The 24,346-nt window shown below is 39.2% G+C and overlaps 1 protein-coding gene across 1 annotated transcript in view; it reads right to left on the bottom strand.

The window, feature by feature from the left end:
• LOC124157003 (zinc transporter 6-like) overlaps positions 1-24,346 on the bottom strand; it is a 33,036-nt gene that overhangs the window by 7,869 nt on the left and 821 nt on the right. The window contains exons 2-8 of the mRNA XM_046531455.1: positions 21,591-21,743; positions 14,101-14,143; positions 13,828-14,010; positions 12,733-12,876; positions 9,103-9,222; positions 6,099-6,201; positions 5,405-5,521 (exon numbers count right to left, since the gene is read on the bottom strand). Of these exons, the coding sequence (XP_046387411.1) occupies positions 5,405-5,521; positions 6,099-6,201; positions 9,103-9,222; positions 12,733-12,876; positions 13,828-14,010; positions 14,101-14,143; positions 21,591-21,723 (843 nt within the window). The 5' untranslated portion in view covers positions 21,724-21,743. The remainder of the gene's footprint in view (positions 1-5,404; positions 5,522-6,098; positions 6,202-9,102; positions 9,223-12,732; positions 12,877-13,827; positions 14,011-14,100; positions 14,144-21,590; positions 21,744-24,346) is intronic.

Raw genomic sequence — 24,346 nt, forward strand, 5'->3', positions numbered from 1 at the left:
TGCTAATTCATTCATTAGGAGAGCTTTAAGGGAAGTCAAGGCCCCAATGGAGAAAACAAAACCAAGTGCTTTAGCAGTTCTGCCTTACATATCAGGAACAACGGACCGGATTGCTCGCATCCTTGGAAAAGCCAACGTTGAAACCAGGTTTGGCACGTTGAGGAAGATCATAGACCTACTTCCATCCGTCATTGATGCTATTCCCCCATTACAAATGGAAGGTACCTATATATGAGATTCCGTGTTCATGTGGGTCTAGTTACATCGGACAGACCAAACGGAAGATAGTGACAAGGCTGAAAGAGCATGAAAGGGCGCTGAAGGCAAGGCAATGGGAAACTTCACCTGTCGCCGATCAATATGTCGGGGCCAGGACACAAGATCCTCCTGGATGAGGCCAAAGCCATTGCAAGAAAATCTGCATATTATCCACGGCTTATTAGAGAGGCGATAGAAATTTCTAAACGACCTATGAATTTTAACAGGGATGATGGATATAATTTAAGCCATGTGTGGAAGAGATATATTTCGAAAATTTAAAAACAATATTCCACTTTTCATCTTCCTTTTTTATAGAAGATGTTTTAAAGAAGTTGGCTTTTATTTTATTTTTATTTACTTTTTTAAATACCTTGACAACAATGGACCAGTTTTTCCAACGGTACAATAGATGTTTATATTTTCATTCTCCTGACGACGTTCCCAGTACGTGGAATGAAACGTTGAGAAAAATATTAAGCACGCAGACGTACACCCGAAAATGGATTATAATAGTGCATCCAATCGCTGCGAAAACCTTAAAACTAAAATTAATATTGCTCTATACAATTGTTAATAATGTTCTAGGGCCTGTCTGTTTTTACTCACATAAATGATATAAATGTTACTGTAAAGAAGTACTAAATGCATTACTATGATTACTTATTATTTTACAACACTAAACATTACTAATTACTAGAGGTCTGTGAATTTCGCGAGACGCGATATCGCGAAATAACACGAAATAACGCGAATTTGGTAAATAAAAACGAAATTTCGCATTTTCTGGGGAATTAGCAAAAAAATCACATCTAATGAGTCATAATCTATTAAAGACTAAGCCTTCATTGTTTAATGCTACCAACGTTCATTTGCTCTATCTCATTACAATTCCAAGGTCAATTAGCTCGTTTGGTCTCGTGCATAACGCATCCGCGTCATATCGCGCACTGTAGTGATTTCTTGGCCAGAATTTGCCGTTAAATTTATCACAGCCTCTCTCTTCGATTCCCATGTATCAATCCTGAAATATTGAGAATGAGGCACTTTCTCACCTGATGAATTAGATATTATGAATTAAAAATGTGCGGAAAGAAATTTAACGCAGCCACGGAAGAGCGCAAATACAAGCTCACACGCCCGGTATGCATCTATGTCGAGCAGTAATTCCGGTGACTCACCGCGACGCATTAGACAGCGTAAATGGATAACCTGTCGCAGGAAAACCTTGAATGTGGGTTCTAATGAAAAAATTTCGTTGACTTAAACACGGCCGCTGGCTGGGACCGGGTTGCCGTTCACGTCACGGCCCACAGCGTGGCAGAGAGTCATCTCGTCTGAAAGCGGCCTGAATTTCGGCCGCGCGGCCGTAATGATGTGAACGGCGGCCGGTGAAAAGTCGTTTCGTCAAAAAGCGGCCTCAATGTAGCATTGCCTGTATTACATGCCGTAGACGTTGCACCGCCGGGCCGGATTGAAATGGGCACCGTGGTGACCACGGCGGTCGTCAACTGCGCGATTCGTTTAGTTTAAAGACATCCATAGACACGTATGGTTATTTGAAAGCACAAAGCGCTAGTTCAGAGAAGGAAAGGAAGGAACAGAAAGGATAGGGGGAGAGGGGGTTCTCCTTATTAGCGGGTGGATCGTCGGATATTCGGCTCTCCACTGAGCTACAATGCAAAAAAAAAACATTTCGACATTGGCCAAATCTAATATCTAATTCTTCAGGTGAGAAAGAGTTTCATTCTAGATTTTCAGGATCGATAAATGGGAAATAATTTTTCAAGTTTCTTTGAATCTGATTATGTTTAGTTAAGTGCGCTTCTTTCACTGCCTTTCCTGACTGATTGGCAACAGCTGTAATCAAAACTAAGCATTTTCTTTGTATCTAGCTGCTGTCCTACCTTCCCTCAACACCTGGGTGAGGGTTATCAAGGGAACCAGCGACATTAAACATTTCGGCCTATTTGTAAGTTATATAGTACTATGGTTATACCATAGCATAGCATTAGCGAAGGAGGCGTTCATGAGCAGGAAGGAGCTTCTGAGAGGATCGTTGTGTAAGAGTTTAAAGAAAAGGTTAGTGAAGAGTTTGATTCGGAGTGTAGCTCTCTACGGTGCGGAAACGTGGACTCAGAGGAAAGAAGACGAGAGAAGATTGGAGGCGTTCGAGATGTGGGTATGGAGAAGAATGGAGAGGGTGAAATGGATGGAGAGGAAAAGGAACGACGAAGTGCTGGATATGGTTGGCGAGGAGAGAAAGCTTTTAGATGAGATACGCAGGAGACAGAAGATTTGGATGGAGTTAGTGCTTAGCGGTGAGGGGATGTTGAAAATGGTGTTGGAGGGTAGAATGTTAGGGAAATGAGGGAGGGGAAGGAAAAGAATAGGATTTTTAGATAGATTGAAAGAGAGTAGGCCTTACAGTGAATTAAAGAAGGCAGTGCTGGAAGGAAAGGGAGGCTCCCAGATCACCTCTTTAGTACTCCATGGAAACCTACCTTAATCGGTAGAATACTATAATAATAATAATAACCCAGCACTGAGTTTGAAAACACCATCATGATAGGTTGTGTTTTGCGGTTGGACTTTTTTTATCGCAGTTCCAGCTTTAAATATCAAACAAAGGATAGGAATTTTAAAATGCCAAAAGCTAGTGATACTGTTCATACCAGGGCAAGTGAATTCAGCTGAGAAGGATTTTATGTGAAAGACAGAGTATTACTGTGCAAAGTTTGCGATAAAATATTTTAATTGGAAAGATGTGACACTTTGTTAAAGCACATCAGTAGCGATACACATAAACGTGCGAAAGAAAGGGGACCTGCAAAACAACAGCTATCATTTGAACACACAGTCACTCAGTCAAAGAAAGCAAAGGAGGAGCTTGTTGTTGCTACTACAGAAGCATTTTTAAAGGCTTTATTTAGTGTAGAGAAACTTGACAATCCAAAAATTCTGGAATAGCTCTCGAAGTTACACATACGAGGTAGTGGGAATTTGCCATTTTCCGTATTCACCAAGATTACATACTTGAACCATTCATATACCTTGAATCAATATAAATTGAACACTTTCTTTCATTTAGTTTTATCAGAAAATTTGTACAATCCAAATTGTGTTAAATGTTACGTAATATGCTTAATAAAAGTGTAAGTATTCATGAAACGTGTGCCATAAAATAATAAAATGCCTAAAAATGTGGGAAAATTATAGCATTATAATAACACCGCCAAGATTTTCTTTAATACCGAAAACACATGGTTTTAAAACGAATTTTAGCAAAAAATAAAACCACTTTCACGGACCTCTACTAATTACTTTTGTGTTCTAGTATGTACAGCTGTAAATTCACAACAACAGAGTTTGTGAGTATGACCTCCATTTCCTGTGCCACAAAGTAGACTTGAGAGGATACCAAGTCAGAAATTCACCCTGAAGAAAGATAGCTTGTGTTGAAACAGGTAGCATACCTTATAGGCAATAGGGAGATCTAGGTTTGATTCCTCGTCTTAGCCAAATCATTTTTTCACAGCGGTTTTCACCCTCGTTGTAAGAAATAACTTAGCACCCATGTGCATGACAGTAAACCATATGTATATACATCAAAAAGATGTGAAATTGTTTCATGCAGTAACCAAGGTTTAGCTAATGAAACTTTTCTTAGGTTGAAATGAACTTTTCATCCACCCAAGAGATTAATTGTACATAATGCAGTGAAGTCAGTGTGATTCAACGCCTTGGGTAGAGGCAGGCGGAGGTCAGTCCGAACGAAGCCAGAGGAACGAACGTGCATTTCAAACGGGCAGGAGAGGGGCAACTCCTTTCCCCACACCACCTCTCACACCAGACACTGCCAAATAAAATCCTTGAAAGGGACTGTGGGAAAAGAACTGCTGCCCCCCGCCCCTTGCCCGAGAATGCCAGCGGCACAGTGTGTGGGGTGGGTCACCCTCTACTCTCGTTGAATAGGCGAGTGAGTGAGTCATCAGAATCATTGGTCCCACATACATTCTCACTTTCAGAGTGTGTTCAAGAATCATTTACAATTACATTTATGGCTTTCAGGAGCCAAGAAAATGAAATTTTGTCCTTTTACTTTACCAAATAATTCATACGCATATAAAATTAAGAAAAACTTCACCACGCTTGAAATATAGATCAATAGAGGCAGACAATTATATTCAGCTGAAAGAAAGACTTGATGATTACTGTAGCTGTGTTATTGATGAACGAATTGTTTTAAATGAACTATTCATTATAATGAACGGCATTATTTGAATCCGACGGCCCCGAATGAGTTACATAGGACAGGTTATGAAGGATGTAAAAGAGAAGAAATACGTCGCAATGAAAAGGATAGAAGATTGGAGAGAGAAATGGAGAGTTGCGTCAAACCAATCTTAGCATTGTTGACTAATGATGATGATTATTTGAATCACAATTCTGTCGTGAAATTGTATAGATATTTCTGAATATCACAACACACATTTGGAGGCCTTGCACTGCGGATGAATTTTTTGATATGGTAAAGAAAACAACCACTTGATTCATGGATTCCCAACCATGCGTCGGCACAATCATGAAATAGCAAGAAGTTTTAGTCCGAGGAACTAATTACAATCAACTTCCACTTAGCAATCGGTCCAACTTTTGAACATCACTTCGATGATTACATTAAACAAATATAACTTACAACAATTCCTATTAGGAACTTTTTAAATTATGAACTGTTATGAGCATTACTCTTTAAGTCTCATGCTACCTCTCTTTGAATACCTTGCATGCGATTATTTTTGAAGCACCTTACTTACGTCAGCTAAAATTATATGGAGAAAAAATCTTAAAGCACTGTGGGACACTGTAGGTGTCGCAGCATAAACCAGCCTGTCCCCCAAAGCAAAAGAAAAGAACTCTGCAAGGGACGAAGATGCCTTCAATTAGTTCAAATAGTGTGAATTTGGGAGATATGGGTTCAAATCCCAGTCAAGGCAAATGATATTCCCTCTGCAAGAATTTTGCACCTAAGTGCACTTGCAGGCAACTCAGTAAAGGAGCTTGGCTGGCTAGACTACAGTCATTTCCTTCAATAACCATGCAAAAGAACTAAACAACATGGACTTACATGCACACTTATACTCACCAGCTTTCCAAATGATAGAGTCCAAAAGTGTTCGTTTCTAAACTCCAAGACACCATCCACGGTGAGTGTTTCTCGGAGACACTTATCCAATTGGCCAATAACGTGCAAGGGTGTGGTCTGCAAGAGAGTAAAAAAGTTAATATGGATTTGAAATAGCTTGTAACATTCCAACTCTCCAAGTTATTTGCGTTGAGAACCATTATGGTATCAAATACCTATAGGATGTGCAAATTTGTGATATCTGAGAGGCCATCATTGTTAATAAGTATGATAGTTGTTCTGTAATGATTGGAAATGAAATTTGCTCATTGTACTGTTGATGCGGGACCAATATTCTCTCTCTTCAATAAATAATAATATTTCAGGTGGCCATTGCATTGTAATATCTTGTATGATATGCAGTACAGTGGTGAGATCCCTCATACGTATGCCCTGTCTGCACATCAATTTCACCTCTTTATTATTACCTGGAAAGGTTGAAACTGGTCGAGTGCTTTAATAAATCTTTGTGGAATACAACAAAGATTAATTTTATATATCATGTTCTACTATCCCTTTCCATATTTTTGAATTTTTCTTTATGTTTATTTGTTCTTAAGCTGTTGTATGAATGTAACAATTCTCTATTGAGGAACACCTATATCTCCAATTCTTCAAAGCATTTATCTCTGCAAGGGGCTTGCATAGCACATACCTGCAGCAAGACTTTGCCGCTGTAGACACTCATGGGGAAGAGGGTGGCACAGGTCATGGACGCAATGGCCATTGCTGCCAATGAGTCCATCAGGTGGTAATTTCTGTGAGAGTGGAAGAGAATTAGACACATCAACGCTACCAATGCTCACCATCTCACATTTTCATAACTCTTTCCGAGAATCTAGTCACAACCTTAACCTATGAGACATCCAAAATATTTTGGCCCAGAAACTAATGCTTTACAAGGTATGAGTTTTTGTGCGCTCGAAGTCACACGGAAAATTCTGTTCAATGGACATATAATGCCAATCATTCATTCAATCTATCAATCAAACATTTTTGCATTTACATACAACAGTAAGCAAGGTACAGAAATGAAACTTTCAGATGCTACTTGGGTACCTAGTTTGTAAAAACCACATTACAATTTTGTCTTATAAACATTCACACATGGCTGTTTTCGATTGATTTCCTTAAAAATTAACATTTTCGTGTGTATGTATAAACCAAATTTTAACAAGAAGCCATCAAAACTGGTGGTACTGTCGAGCACAGTATTGATTATATGCCAGTATGTACATAATTGGAAACATATTTGGAAATATTTGTTGATAAATTTAATGAAAACAATTAACTACACCCCTAATTTCATGACTGATACAATGTGACAGAACTATGTAGCATTATCAGATGAATGAGAATTATAAGAAGAAACCTACTCCTCATACCTTGGTAAGAAGCCCTGAAATATGAGTGAGTTTGTCTGCCACTTTAAATACAACAATACATAAAATTAGAGATGTGCGAATAGTATCCGCGAATACTCCAACACCTCGAATACTAGAAAGTATTCGATATTCAAGGTCTCGAATAGTTATGCGAAAAGTACCGCCTCGAATACCTCGAATACTTTCAATTTTGCGTCGTACACTGTCGCACGCACGTCGTTGGTAGTTGACTCAGAAAAATGTAGAGAACTCTAGTCTTTTAGTGCTTGCAGCGCCGTTTTAGGCAAGTTGACGAACTACATACAATGCATGGGTCAGAGTGGTGAAAATAGTTCGACGTGGGGAACCTATATTGATTCGGGTGAAAAAATCCAAAAATCCCCGCTTTCCCCACCAGGAGAACCTCAGTGCCGTGGGATAGCAACCTTAGGGCATTTCCCACGATCCGCTATCCCCCTCCATTCAGCACTCGCCTCACCCACTCTGACGCTTTCCTCTTCTCCAAAATCAAACAAAAAGGTCCTTGCTCACGCAGGGATCGTATTACGAAGACCTTAGCTTCGAAAAAAATATCAAGTTACACGAGAACAATAAAGACGTGTCTCACGCCCACTTTTCTAACCCACTGACCTTTTTCTGCCTACCTGCTTCGAAGTTCCCCATTTCTGGAGGTCAACTGCCGAATGAGTACCGTGGGATAGTTACATTAGCGCATTTCCCAAGATCCGCTATCCCCCTCCATTTAGCACTAGGCCCCCCCACCCACTCTGAGGCTTTCCTCTTCTCCGAAATAAAAAAAAGGTCCCAGCTCGCGCAGGGATCATATTACGAAGACCTTAGCTTCGAAAAAAAAATCAAGTTACAGGAGAACAAAATAAATGTGTTTGGCCCCCCCTTTTTCTCACCCACTGACCTTTTTCAGTCTACCTGCTTCTAAGTTTCCAGTTTCTGGAGGTCAACTGCTGCATGAATCACCTATTAGCCCAAAAGGTGTCTAACAATGACTTTCGGCAATTGATATTACACCTTTGTTGGATTGAAATATTAGTAATGTGCGCGTAATTTAAAAAAGAACAAGACCAAACGTGATGCATTTCTGAGTTTATTTAAGCATTTTACGCAAAGAAATAAATGTCAAAATTGGACGGAGACTTAGCATTCTGGCGAAACTCGATATGAGCAGCAGAGCTTCTCCTGCGGTATTTTTTTCCGAAAACATATATCAAGTTACAATTTATGAGTGGTGCTATAAATCTTTATTGTTACAGTCCCAGACTTAGGGATATTTTCTCAGGATATTTGTTATCTCCCTGATAGCAATTCCAATTCATCTTCTTATCTCATGAGAACTCCCAAAGATGGACTGAAAATAATTGAAGAAAATCCGGTGGAGAAGAGCTTGTATTTTGTAAATGCCTCAAATTGTCAGCTAGCACTTGGCAGCAGTAGTGGGGGTAAAGCGATGATAGTTGAATTAATTATATGCCCAATTGTTTCCATAAAATTAAAATATTCCATTAATCATCTAAATTCCTGTTCTAATCCTTCAAAAGAAATCAAAATTACTGCCCAAAATCTTGTGTTGCCTGCTGCATATGCAACCGAGTCAAACATTCCAGCATTCATCGTTTAGTATTCGAGGTATTCGATAATTCGAGCAATGATTTAATATTCGAATTCGATATTCGAGTTCGAGAAATCTGCTATTCGACCCATCTCTACATAAAATATATTGTTAAACCTCCATAAGTTGGCAAGCTGTTTGCCAGAGGTCATAAATTTCTTATTAACACAGGGTTAAAGCCTAGGGCTGTAGGAGTTCACAATTTCAGCAGCCAGAGGTCATAAATTTCTTATTAACACAGGGTTAAAGCCTAGGGCTGTAGGAGTTCACAATTTCAGCAGCCAGCCGCCAGTGCAGAATAGACCCCTTGAGCAGAAGAGGCACCCCCTGCCATGAGGGCTGCTCTGGTTTACAGTTTAGTGATCCCCCTAGACATCCTAATGGTCAGGGAAAGTGCCCACGCGCAAGATATACCAGTAGCAATTAAAATTTCTGGGTAAATGCCACAGTCAGCGTGCAAAATGTATAAATACGTTCCTGCACTCTTAGGGTTAATGAGATAAATGAATTTATACTAAAAAAGCAATTTTCTGAAAGCTTATAGGTCAAAGTTTAAAACATTGGTTTCAGTTGGTGTTACACAAGAGGCAGTATGAAAATGCTCAGTAATATGATTAATAGGGGTAAGAGTGAGCAAAATAAATGCTTACTTCATTTCCACCAAAAAATTGGTGAGGAAGAGCGCTCCTGCTCCGGCAAATGCAATCAACAACATGGGGTTGACTCGAGGAAGCAGAACACCACTCAGGGCTGGAATGATGGAGCACAGACTGCAAGGAGACAAAAACATCATCTCGTCAAAGAAGGGACACAAATTAGCTGAGAAGAAAATACTATCAACAGGGACAAAGGCTTCCAATAACGCAGTACAAGGAAAAGCACACAAAAACGACACCAATCACGATCAAGAAACAACCAATCAGAGTCCACTTGAATGGCAAGTACACGTAAATATGTACCAATAAAAACTTGGCTTCATATTTTACCCCTGAAGACAATAGCAGACTCAGCCATTGAAACGTTCGCACCATACAGCCAAATCGACACTGGGTGGGACACTTTAGTCATCATCATTAATCAACTATCAACTAGATTGGTTTGACAACAGCTCCCCATTCCTCCTTCCCATCCGCTAGCCTTTTCACAGTGATTTTTTTTCTCTTTTACATCCTTTATAACCCTTTGTCCTATGTGCCTCATTTGGGGCCGTCCCTTACTATTCTTCCCTTCCACATGTATTTCTACGATTATCTTCATCAGGCCATCATGTCTCATAATGTGACCAACTAAGTTCTTCTGTCTTCTCATTAAGGTTTTTAGGAGGATTCTCTCTTCTCCCACTCTTCTTAGCAATTCCTCGTTACACACACGGTCGATCCATTTGATCTTCATCATACTTTGGTAGCACCACATTTCGAATGCTTCCACTCTTGACTTCTTTTCTGCTGTCAACGTACCTTGCCTCTGTACCTTGTACGAGGTTATTTTGCACATTCTCGCAAGTGTGTTCCTCCCACCTTTCTCCACCTCTCCTCACTTTGCCACAAATCTCATTCCTTATTCCCTTGCAGCAAGCCTGTCCTTCCTCACTTTTGCATTCTTATATTTTCTCCGTTCTTCAATGAGGTCTAGGACTTCATCTGTGATCCATGACTTTTTCTTGACCAATTTTATCCTCCCTAGACCTCAAGTGGCCTCCTGAGGCCCACTTTTGATGTTTTTCCAGCTATTCTCCACTGATTTCTCAGTCTGATCCAATCTACTACTTCATTAAATGTGTGTCCACTTTTTGTCTCCTGAAGTTTCTTCAATTGCCACGAGTTTTTTCATTGATTTCTTGAATTTCAGATGGCATTTCATCATCACTAGACCATCATCACTATTGACACCTGCCCCAGGGTACGTTTTGCAGTCCTTTATCTAAGGTTCTCTTCACCCAAAACCTGTTTGATTACTTCCATAATATCATCGTAGATGTCTTCAACTTCACCATCCTTGCAATCTAAAGTAGGCATGTAAACTTGTACAACTTCAGTATCTACTGGTTTAGTCTCTAAATTTACTACAACTATCATTTCACAGAACTGTAATAGGCTTTTCACACACTTCCATGCACTCTTTCCAAGCATTATCCCAACCCCAGCATTGCCTTTTAAAGATACTGTGAGTATAATCCTGTAACTCCCACTCCAAAAGTCTCCTCCTCAGGCCACTTCATTTCGATGCTTCCAAGCACGTCGAGATTCAATCTTTGAATTTCCACCTTAATGTTTACTAGCTTACCTCACGTCCTAAGCGAGCTCACGTTCCATGCTCCTATCCTCATAGCTTTATCACAATTGACCGATGCACCCTCTTGGGTAGTCCCCAACTGGAGATCCGAATGGGGGACTAATTCACCTCTGGAAACTCGAGAGAAGTTCATCATGTTTGATTATTTACGTTGGAGTATCTGCTACTACTCGGGGTAATTTTGTGGTGGTTTCCCCTTGCCTTGCACATTGCAGTACTACAGCCATTAAAGTAAATGTTACCACGCCTGCAGTGAAATGAGTGTCGCTGCACCAGCCACCGTGGTCTCCACCTTCACTCATCCATGAAGAAGAGCTGATTCTCTCTCCCCTGGGAGAATAGAGGGATAATGGTTGGAGGCCTCCCACTGCCAAGTCACGGCACCTTCACAGGCTTATTGTATTATTTAGATGGCCCAGGGACAGACCCCTACCACCTCGGAATGCTGACTCTTTTTGTCCACGACTACTTATTCGACAAGTAAACTCACTCACATCGCAGCTAACCTCAATATCTAGAGGTTGACCCACCATCTGTAGCCCTGTAGGTGGATGCACTCGAAGGCTTAAAGCTCAGCTGCGGGTTTCCTTTATTATAAATTAAAATAATTTAAGTCAGCTTGGTGATAGAGTCAAATTTGTAATTCCTTGTGGACATTGCTCCAGAAAAATTTTGCTTGCATGGCTTGATATTGATGATTGCTTGCTTGAAACTATAGCTGTGATGGTCTTTTTGATTTGCCATTAATTTGAGCTGGTTGTTTGGAGTTGCACATGCTTAGCTTGAATAATGAGGTGTTTGATGCTAGTGGTCCAGAGTAAGCTTTTCATGACTCCTCTTGAAAATTTTTTCAGTAGTGACCAACATTTTGCTCCACCAATACATGTGGTATTGGTTGGTTAATAATTTGAGTCCAAATAGTTCTCATTTTACAGAAAAAATTATTGATAACTACGTAAAGATTTTGACACAGGTGAACGTTCATGGAAATTAGGATATATTATTTCAATCAAAGTGGAATGTAAACCAAACTAAGTCAAAATCAGTTCAAGACAATTCCTATTGGTAATCAAACTGCACTGCCAACGTCCAATCCACCTTTCAAAATCCTCCAGTCCCCTTTGTAATTTCTCCAAAATCCAAATCAACACTGAAAACCTTAAATATAACAAGTCTAATTAATCGTTCGTAAGGAACAACTTATGATACTGTAATCTTCTTCTCGACCCCTTGTTAGGAAACCAATAACCAGAATATCATCTGATTCCTCTAGCACTACATCACTCAACTTTACAGATCAAATGGGTTTGGAATTATCAGAGTCATGGATTGACCCGATTCATCATTCATTATTAATGATTTCACAGGACAATCATGGTTCAACTCATTTTGCTCATCCAATGAACGATTCATTAATGAACAACACAGAATTCGCCAGCAGTTTCCAAATATTCCTTCAGCATCAACACACTTCTACAGGAGAGTTTTCCACCCTTTGTATGCTCCCGACAAGGGAACACCAAAAATATACCTCAGAGCATGCTTGCAAGCTGCTGTCACCCCTCCCATGGCAGTGTCCTATGGGGCAGTTTTCACTTTGGGGAGGAGAAAAGTCTGCTGGGGCAAAATCGAGAGGCTGGGGAATTGTTACAACACCACTTTCTTGGTAGCCACGCAGCCTGGATGCTGTCAATGCAACTTCCACTCTGAAGGATATTTCGGTAATTCAATTCCACAGAGCATACGAAGCGTGAAAAACTCACCAGCTAAAGTAAATTGATGCTGAAGGAGACTACAAGAGTTTTGAAAGGATACTTTACATAAATTCAATTAAATGAGTTTATTTTCTTTGCTAAAACTAAACACCCTGTACATCCATACCCGGGAGAGTGGAAATTCCACCCAGATGGGAATATATCCTAACCCCTTCGGTTAAAAGACATCACCACGGTGACACCGAGGCTGGCAAAGTTATATTTCTGAGTCACCTTTGGCTAATATCCGTGAACTGGTCCTGCAGCCAACTGGATGAGGCCGTGGCGATGATATGGTCAAGAGCAGAATTGGAGCTGCCATAGATGACCAGCAGGTGACTCAACAGGGCAATGCCCGTGCCCATGAGCAGACGACCCCTACAACGCACAAATCATAATCAGGTGAGAAAGGAGATCTTACCACTGAAATGTTGAACAAAGGGTTTCACTCCAAAGCAGCCATAACCAAACTTGCCGTAAAGCGGAAAAGACACGTAAACTCACACACACCAACTACCTCTCGGTAGCTCTCTTTCAAAGTGCCTTTTTCCTCACGGCAATACCGCTGAGTCTCAGTTGCCCTGTCCTTGTGGTGGCTATCTTCTCAAGGGATCACTTCCCCAGCAAAAATGAATGAGTTGGCACCATCTCCCACTGGCCTCCTTCCTGAGAGAAGGATTTTTCTCTTGGTTGGCAAGAAGGCAAACACCATTCAGTTTTCCGATCCCCTTCCCTTCGAGGACTGTGGGCTCGTGGTAAGACAACAGAGCCTCACACAAACACATGATAAATGGGTGTCAAAATAGAGGGAAATTACAGATACAACGAGATCGGAGAGTTTAATTGTTTATGGCTAATTTGCAGTGAATCCCATCAAATATGGAAACATAACAGGGACATATGTACATACATCTTTCCACCACCAATGCCCACCTCATATCAACAAAATTTTGACCCTTGGGGTTGCTTCGATGAAAATTTCAGCAAAGGTGAACATTCCAAACTACACCTCAAACTAAAGAAGTACCCCAAGATTATAATGCTAAAAAAACATTTCTGCAAAATATGTGCATTTCAGAGTTTTCACATTTTTGCAAAAAAAAAAGAGCCTTATTTCATATAATTCCTTCAGTCATTGGTAGCTCAAGTGGTAGAACAACAAGCATGAATTCAGGATATCTGGGATCAAATCCCAGTCAATCAAGGCAAAAGATATTTTCCCCCATGGAATTTTTGCACTTGATATGCACTGAGGGGCGATACATATGTAATGGTAAACCAAGGCCAGGTTCACAGTAAAAACATGTACCTTGTACAATATGGACTCACGTGTGAATTTCTGGTTGATCGAGGAGTCTCTCCAGGCCCTCTTTCGTGATAAATAAAGAGGCAAGCTGTGCTAGGACAGTGCATGAGAATATAGCAACAACTTCAAACCTTTCATATCCAAATGTAAATATGGATGTTGGCTTCTGTTTCTCAACCCAAATAGATAACAAACATGTCAACAAGCTGGAAAGAAAGAATTTATGTAGCACCTTAACTGGGAATACAACTTATGGCAAAGCACAGCAGTCATTTAATTTCAGCATTATATCTCACCTTAAAATATTAAACCACACAGTGTATGTATAAGCTCTCAAAGCTGAAACAGAAAATAACACTGACGTCAATTTGATGAGAAGGTTGATCAAAAAGCAACCTTAATCATAGCTGATATACAGGCACATATAAAACACAATCAAACTCACAGATTCACTGGTCCATTCATCCAAAAGACCAGTCAACCATCACAATAAGAGACGAAAAAAAATTTGACGGAATGAATTTAAAATATGAGGATGACTACTAGCGTGGTGCAAATAAAATATGTTTTTATTTCAAAGTTGCTTGAGTAGGGATAGTTGTTTTACATGAATAAGTCAGGGTTCCCACTCTACCTGAATAATGAAATTCACGGCTTTTTCCAGGTTTTCACGGTTATTTTTCACGTTTTCACGGTTTTTTTCGGGTTTTCACGGTCACAATTTCGCTAAATTCACGGTCCATTAATAAGCCAACATTAAGAAAATCACTGGCCGTATATGAACAGAAAATTAACGTACGCGGCAAACGCCGTGAATGTTAACGCCGCAATGAAAAGTGATATCTGTTATGACGTGATCTATCGTTTGCAAAATTCAGGGCCGACTAAAGGACCAGCCCAACCGCGCTCTTGCCTGGACGCCGAATACCCTTCGGACCTTCTTCTGTCCTGACACCCGAGGTCCTTTTTTAATTCCTCGCCGAGATAGTTTTTTGCGCACGTTGTTATTACTGCACAGTAACCGAATTTCCCCCACCCCAATCTTTCTTATTTAACGGAAAATATTTTATTTAAATTGTTTACAGAATATAATAAATTGATTCTCTCCTATTTAACGGGAAATATTTTATGAAAATTGTTTATAGAACACAATAAATCGAAAAACAATTTCATACAACGTATTAGCACAAATCTAAGACGAACACGATTCTAAGTCTACCATCCTTTTTTGGAACTCCACTAGGAGAAAAATATTTTTCCTAATAACGATATGATTATAAAATGAATGCGGAAAAAACGATCAATGCTTTATTTTTTGCTAGATTGCCTATGTCCCAGGAAACGCAGGGTTTTGGCGAGTAATTAAGATGTTCATTAAAGGTTTCAAACAATATTTTAGATAATAACAGGAATAGTAGTACTTTATCAAGACACATAGGTCATATTGTTGATTTGACCCATATCTCTTTCAAAATTCTTGAGGAAAACGCCACCTCACTAAAAAAATCTTTGCTCTCCACTCGGCATTTACACTGCTATTATGGATTTCAGTCTGATGTAAAAATTCTTATCCATCAAACACCATTTCCAGTACACGTATTCACGAGAGCAATGTGCATGTTGTGCCTAAAACAACCGCATTCGCCGTCGCAGTGACTGGCGGTGAGATGGATGACGAAGGCCAAAAATAGTGTATTACTTGAATTGTTCCTGTCTAATGAATATATTTTTAATATAACTGAGGTAGTGTGTAAAGCGTGAACAATGTTGCGTTAATCGTCAGTGGCACGCCGACCTGGATCTTCGCCTTCATATCTCTACTTGTTTTCTCCAGGTAGCTCACTCTACCCCCACCCCTACCGTCATGTGCTAGCGGACAACCCAAGGCACTCTGCAATATTCACGCGCATCTAGCCCGGATTCTTTTCTTCATGTTCAATTATTTTCAGTCCATCTCTTAAAGTTCTCAATAGTTTCTTCGGAGGGGCCATGGTCCGAAGACGAATTAAACTAGTGAAAATGAAACCTGACTTTATTAAACCCACATGGAAAACACTCGGTGGTTCGAAGTCCAGCCACCCTGGAAAGTAGGGAACCACTCGTAGGAGGTGAAGTTCGGAACTGATGCTATCGCGTACGGGGGTACGCAGAGCATACTGCAGAGGTCGAAGCGTGACCATATGACTCCGCCATGAAATTTTTTACCCTTAAGATACCCATTCTTTTCTAACTATCGTAGCGCCAGATGAGCAGATGAATTCGAATTGTTAGTAGGGAGAAACAAAAATCCTGAGAAGATATCCCTTCGTCAGTAACTCTGACAAGTGAGACTTATAGTATAGCTCGTAAATTGATTACTGATAACAACCTGATATCATATTTTCGGAACAAAATTCCGAATTAACTGCCGAGAAGCTCAGCTACGAGGATATCGCGTTTCGCCAAAAATCACCATCGTATTTTTCCATCTATTTCCTTGCTTAAAATACGTCGTGTTTGGTCTCGTTTTTTTTTAATTACGCGCACATTACTAACATTTCAATTTAATAAAAGCATAATAGCAATTGCTGAATATCATTGTTAGATACCTTTTGGGCTAATATGTGACTCATGCAGCAGTTGACCTCCAGGAACTGGGAACATTGAAGGAGTTAGGCTGAAAAAGATGAGAAGAGGGGGGAGCGCGAAATACGTTTCTATTGATCTCGTGTAACTCGATATTTTTTTCGAAGCTAAGGTCTTCGTAATACAATCCCTGCGCGAGCTGGGACCTTTTTTTTATTTTGTAGAAGATGAAAGCGTCGGAAGAGGGGAGGCGAATGCTGAATGGATCTTGGGAAATGCGCTAATGTTACTTTCCCACGGCACTGAGCTTCTCCCAATGGTAGTTCCATCTCTTGGGGAAGATTCCAACTATGTGCTATTCGTCATTAGCCATAAATGACACATTGTATTTATTTCGTCTCATTTTCGTCTAACGATGGATGCGGGAAAATTATGCGTCGGAACCGCGATCTTCAAACGATCAATGCGAGAAACGATTCTTCGGGGAACGATAGATGCGGGAAAAAATTACATTGTCTATAAGGAACTTTATTTGGGACCAGAAACGGCGAACGATCAATCCGGGAAAGATAGATCGAGGTTCCACCGTATAACTTTTCTTTTGAAAGCGGCAGTGTAATGACTTCTTTTCTCTGCTGTCGTAATACTCTGAAACCAAAACTGAATCGATCTCTCTAATCAGAGGCAAATCATGTTCCCTTCATACTGTTGCTCTGGGAAAAATGGAACGGCTTTGTAGCAGTTTATATCGCGACGGCATTGAGGCTTTAACGTTACAATCCTAGGCGGATCTAGGGAGGGGCACGGGGGCACATACCCCCCAGACACTTAAAAAATATGCAAGATTTTGAATACGGTCACATTATCATTGCGCTCGTTTTGTATCATGAGGTATCCTTGTGCCCCCCCTGGATACGGCTTTGCTTGTGCTCCCCACCCCCCAGAAAGAAATCCTGGATCCGCCTCTGGTTAAAATTTAGGTAAATTGTAATCAATCACACAGAAAGTTTGTAAGTTGATCTAGCTCTAACTTGAATGGAGCCGAACCCAGGGTAAAGCAGGCGATCTAGCGGACACGGCAGAAGTGCACCCGGCGATTGATTGGCACGCACGCTTTACCTGCTGCCTAAAATGGCAATTGTTTTTCACTTGAACAGAAAATTAAATAAGCTAAATTACTGTTCAGGTATTTTTGACGTTTATTTTTCGTTGTATAGCTATATATATATTAGGTGGTAACCTCAGGTATCCATATTATTTCCGACGAAAATTATGCAACCCGATTGACGTCGAGAATTTTGCATTCGATTGTAAGACGAACTGCGGGAGTTAGAAGGAAAAAAACCTTGTCTTAGATAGGTGCAAATAGGTACATTATAATTCACTTGGTTTGAAATATATAAAGACATAATAAATACCTGCTGAAACATGTTATTTTCACTTTCACTTTACTTTATCACTCGTCAAATATTTCCACACAAACTTTCCCGTTGCGACGTAAAACTGGCAAGTCCCAGGTCGACGCATGCAAAAACCGTGTAATGCTGTGTTGCCAGAAGCGGATATCTTCTCTCGTATTCAGGCCGAAACGCGCGAGAATTAGTTACGTCGCGCCGAAAGCTCGCTGTCGCCCGGTTCAAACGCAGAGAGCGTAGTGTGGTAGTGTCCACAGCGCATAGCAGGTTGTCAAGGTTAGCGGTCTTCCAATCACAGGTTTGAGGGTGTTTAATAAACGTTCAAATTTTTCGACACAAATGCCATCTAGATTTAGTTTCGAAAGTGGTCGCTGCAGCCAGTGGGAAGCCTGATTGGGTGGAAGGGGGACTAAGCAGTGACCGAGGGAGGGGAAACCAAGCCAGTCGAGGAAAGTAAAGAAGCTGATGAGAAGTGGTGTCATATTTCAGGAGGGGGGAGAGAAAAGGCCGGCGCTGGGAAAAGATTTTTTTTCTTCAGGCAACATTCGTTCCCACGCTTTTCTGACCCATGCGACGATGCTCGCCACAATGAATAGAAGTGCGCTCGCTACGAACGAAGTTGAAAATTTCTGGTAAGGTATTATTATCAAGATTGAGAGATTTTTAAGGTTTTAGGACGAAATTCACGGCTTTTTCCATGATTTTTCACGGTAGACGAAATTCACGGCTAATTCACGGTTTTCACGGTTGAGTGGGAACCCTGTAAGTACTGACCCTGTGGAAAATAAATTTACCTCTTCCAAATGCAAGAAGCAAAAATTGTGAATTTCAACCATTTTTATTTCAAAGGCTTTTTTTGTTATGCCATGGCAAAAAAAGGTACAGCTAATTTAGTGTAGTTACATAAATACTTTCTACATTAAATAATATCTTCTGATCTTACAAAGTTATCAAATAGAGCATCAATTGTGTTTTCAGAAATTTTCCTACATTTTACCACTATGATTCTAGGAAATTTCTCGTAATTTTTAAATTGAAATACATATGTCATAAACAGACTCAACTAATCAAATGAAGATTTTAAAATACTGAAGTGCTAAGCGAGGAATCTAAAGTAAACATACAGATGCACAACTAGCTTTGAAATACGTAAACAACCCAGAACTCATCTTGGGGAGGTGGCAGCACTTGAGAGAGTTCAACCTACACCCAATCCAACTGTTCTGAAGCCATTGTTTTTACCCTTTTAATTATTATCACCATGTTCATCATAGTCTATTCTCTTCATAACTTCTAGCAGAAGCAATTTCTTCATTGAATGAGCCAGGAATTTCACTCATTGACAAGGATGTTGTTAACTGAGACAGCACTCATGTTGGTCAGAATAATAAATAGTGATTTGGCATCTTGTCAACACGTCACTGACAGCTGTACGCTTCAGCGGGCTTCCTGTTTATGTACTACATTTTATTTTGTCACCTTTCCCAAAGATTTTGCAACATTCAGATGGATTATCAACTGGTCCTAGATCAATCCGTGGACTAATTTGAATGAATCTCATTGGATTTGAGAAATTGTAAGGGATAGATTTTCAACCTACAGACTGCAACTCCAGAAATGGAAAGAAAATTTTTTAACGAAACCCAAGTATATATTTTTTTAAATTTATCTCAAGCAATAAAATGTGGATATGGTCTAGATGACTTTTCGAATATTGACCCCGGCACAATGTCACACTTAAGGCGGCTCCCTTGCACCCTCACGGTCCTCCATCTCATCACGTAAACAAAACAATTCCCTAAAAATCATTTCAAAGGCATTGCAACCTTCATTTTGAATTCATATATCCCCTTCCAGTTTAAAATAAAATTTTTTACAACTTCATAGACTGAGTCTAATTCATTTGTACCTAGCAATATCATGTTACCTAATTGATAACCTGAAGCCGGTTTAATTACTGAGTCATCCAATGGAATGCTTTCTTTGCTCACCCAGAAAACAAGTAACAGAAGGTCCGCTTGAAGTATATTGATCGCAAGCAATAGATGGCTACATTAGAATCACACTGAAATCAAGATCAATAAATGCCTTTGTTTCCAAAATAATCAAATTAAAAAAATCGCTTCAACAAGAAAATGCTGACATACATACTTAGCCTAATTAAACAAAAACATAAAGGATAAAACATTATTACATATTAAAAATGTCCGTTGCTTTCCTTTTAAGCTCACTAATTTACATTCAATGAGGTCTAGTTTCTTGCTGCCATGAATATTGGATTTCCCATAAAATTCATTGATGAGTTGGACAATTCTGTAGAAAGACACTGTTGGGATAGACATCTCATCAAAAATGCTTCAGACTTTTAGAGCCAATAGTTCACATACAGGACAAAAACTAACTTTTTAAATATTGATTTCTCTTGCTAACTCTATGTTCTCCAGATAACAGCATTGCAACACATCCTTGTAGGTGGGTAGTTTCCTTTCAAAAGTTTCTGGAATTGCTAAATATGAGACACTCAACACTCATTCCCATATGACAAAAAAAACATTTTAATAAGTTTTCCATTACATCTGTATCCTTAAGTTGTGATAGAATGATTTGGTTAAGAAGTGGAAGAAAATATTTTTTTGTGTTTCTGATGGCTTTCCACTGTCAGAATACATCATGTCAATAAGAAAATATTAAAATTTCATATTTAACCCTTTTGCATCGGACCTTCGTTGAGGGAAATTCTTCCTTCTTCCGGTCTCTTGAAAGTTTACTTTACTACCCTGTACGAAGCTTTTTCGCGTCGACTGAAGGCAGTGGTTCCCTCCCTAAACATTTTTGGACCCAACTCAGTGGGGCGCCGATCCCTTTCCTCGGCCTGCGTCCCAGACCCTAGAGGGATTAAAAGCCCCTTCCTAGGACGAGTCCGCGGTCAACTGGCAAAAATATTAGTACAAAATATATTCAAATATTTGTTGTTCGCATTAATTTTTTACATTCAAAATGAATTTTGTGTTTCTTTTCTGAGCGTGCAGACATTTTAAACGAAGTTCTAACATTGATATAGACGGATTTAGTATATTTACTACTTGGTCTATAACTCCGTTGATATTAACGTTAGAATTTTGTTTGAAATTTCCATGTGGTCAGCAAAAAAAGATGATTTCATTTATAGGAATAGATATGAAAAGTAAGCAACAACTACACTTTTGGAAAACACACTGCAAATAACAGTAGTTGACCGCTTGGAGAGGATAAGAAAGGGTCGACCTGAGCGACCGAAGATGGGACTGGGCTCGCGCTAAGGCGGATCATGAAAGGCAACCGCGTCCGTGGGTCTATTGTGTCCGCCACGGTCACTTTTTTCGACCTGTGCCGCACAGGCGTGGCATTCGTTGTTTATGGAAAAAAATCCTCGCCGCACAGGTGTGGCATTCGGCGCGAAAGGGTTAACATTGAGAGTTGTACCTTTTTTCACCGTAGTACAATTAAAAATATGACAGCCTTTGAAAAAATACAAAAAAGGGGCAAAATTAGCATATTTTTTTAAACATTCAAACACTTACTGCAATCAGGAGGTAATGTACAATTTGAATAATTTGTTCTCTCAGTATTCACGAATCACAACTTCCCGACACTAAAGCAATAAAAATTGAAACTTCACACCACCCGAATGACTACACGATGAATATAATTTCAAAAGTCAATGTTCTTGAGTAATGTCATACAGTGCCTTTTCAACTTATCAGAGAGATATTCACATCATTTCGGAAAACATGCTACAACTAGAACCAAAAGAAATCATGACTCACCTAAACTTTGAGTACTTGTGCACCAAGTAAGAAGAATTAAACAACATAAAAAATTTATTGTTATTAAAAGGCCAATATGCTTGACACGACTTTCTCTAAACAAAACTTGAAGCTCATTGGTCAAAGATGGCATCACTGAAGCTGAACGATGAGCTGAAATGTGAAGTACAAATGATACAGTAATGCTTCAAAGTTCCACAGCATAAAGATCTTCCACTACATTTGGACAACGCTATGCACATTTTAATTCCAATAAATGAAGGAAACTAAAAAATACTCTGAGAGCAACAAAACCTAACAGTCAAAGCATATTACGGAATAATATGTGTGGCATTGAACATGCTTATAAGGTCCAAACATGTAAGATGACATGACCCAAAATTAATTTCGTAGTTTTCTGTAATTATTATACTAATTAATCCCATGAAGAATAGTCTGAAAAATGACTTTTTTCAGTTACAGGCAAAATAAATTGTAAATAATTTCACCAATACTCAAAAGCCAATCACAGTAAATGAAACAAGGTAAAGTAAATGGCAAAAAATAATTATACAACAATAGGCAGCTGATATAAATAAAATTGTAAATATTTGCCCTGAATGGCAGTAGGCCACAGCCACACAAAGGGACACACGAATGGTAATGAAATGAAGATAAGATAAACACAATTACTCATTCACACAACTGTCAGGAGGTTAAATACATATCTAGGACTAATTGGGTTAATATTGTACATGCATTACCCACCCACACACATCTCCCAAAATTCCCCTTCATAGATTAAACATGCATTCTCTTAATTTGTTACAACAAAGGATTGCAACCCAGGAGAAATTCTACAACCCTGGAATTACTAGATTGTTTTTTTTAAATCCCAGAATCATACAAAAATATTTCATGCATTAATGGAATTAATTAAGAAGAACTTAAATACCACATAGACTGGAACGTAGACTTTCGCAGCGAAAGTCATTGATGTTGACGGCTTTTGGGAGCAGCTGCGTATTGCGTGACAAAGTGCAATACACAGCTGCTTCCGAAGGCCGTCGACAGTCATTAAATACCACATGCAGTCAGAATAGAACAGAATAACGCAAACTATAATCAATACCGGCAAGTAACATTATCATTATTATTACTGCACAACATTATGCAAAATTTTAATAAATGGGATTGAAAGAATAACTTCACTAATGAAACTGATGATGCATTGAAATCCTGGTCATCCATTTCTTGTAAAAATACAAATTTTTCGAGGAGAGCTTTTTTAAATTAAACAATACTTAGTAAGGGAGACAAAGATAAGAGCTCCAAAACTATCTTTAGAAACTGCTCTTACATTGAAACAAATTGCAGAAATTTACAAATCAAACAGAGTAACTATAGTTAATTATCCAAATGGAACTGTCACAATTTTTTAAAATAGGTCACTCCAAGAGTAAAAAATTGTGTCCATGGCCTTGTCACTTGTTCTTTATTTGCTTTCAGTGTCAGGATTCTAAGTTTGCAAACCTCCCTCATTCCTGCTCATATTAATTGGTGGTGTTTGTTTCGAGACCTTTGGTGATATTTCCACCAGACTTGAGCCATTTCCCCGACGTACTCGTCCTCCCCCCACCCTCACTTGCTTCCCCTCCACCATATTTAAATAAATAAAGATAATACGAAATGCATTTATCTTATATGATCTTGGGCATGATATGGCGGAAGTTCTTAATATTAGTAAAATAAGACATTGCAATATTTCCACTGAGTTTTATTATGACACTAAGCATTTCGTCGTTACAAATAATAGCGTTGTTTGTAACGATGAAACGCATAGTGCCATAATAAAACTCAGCTGAAATATTGCAATGTCTTATTTTACTAATAATGAAATGTGCTGATACCAGTTGTAAGATTTAAGTTGATGTGGAAAATTTTCAGTAATTTTTTTAATGATAATAACCTACTCTCCACAGTCTTTCATTTCCACGTCCAAGCATTATCAACAGGACAACTGATATTGGACAACAAGAACACTGGGGCATTGCAATACATCGAAAAGGAAAGTCAGATGGTGGCATGAACGATAGCTTTGTCATTCATCAGTATTATTATTATCACTATGATCTGTTCCAAAATATGTGGCCAGATACCATTGGATTCTTACAATACGATTCAACTTCTCCAATACAAATCCTTTTTCTTTCCTGAATAATTGGACACTTGAAATAAATAGAAAAAAGAGTGAAACCTGTTTTACGCGACCACTGGCAGTGGCACTGAAAGATGGTCGTTATGAAGGGTGGTGCTTTTGAGAGCTACGATGGAATGTGTGATACAAAGAAGGCCTGGGCAGCAAGACCAAAAAAATGAAGAAAAAAAATACTGAACTCATAAATCGCTTACAGTAGTAAGAACATATTTTATATAAATATTTTTACCAATTCCTCGGAAATTTTATAACTAATAATTATTCAATTCGACACTTTTCACTCGAATGCAAAAAATTACATGTGTCACACTGGAAACAAAGTGCAAATAAAAGATCGGTGGCACACATCTCCTTAGCTCTGCAATTTATACATTTCGCGTATGAGAGGGAAAACAATGTAATTAATACTGACTGCTAGCCATAATATTGGCTGGCACATTTCACACTGACTTTGATAAGTACCCGATTATAAATCCAATGCTCGTATCAGTCCTTGAATTTTGGATCAATTAGTAAACAGGGAATTGACTTCCCATATGTTTCCATCAAAATTGAACTT

The sequence above is a fragment of the Ischnura elegans genome, chromosome 4 (genome assembly GCF_921293095.1).
Source record: "Ischnura elegans chromosome 4, ioIscEleg1.1, whole genome shotgun sequence".
In the NCBI taxonomy this organism is placed as follows: domain Eukaryota; kingdom Metazoa; phylum Arthropoda; class Insecta; order Odonata; family Coenagrionidae; genus Ischnura; species Ischnura elegans.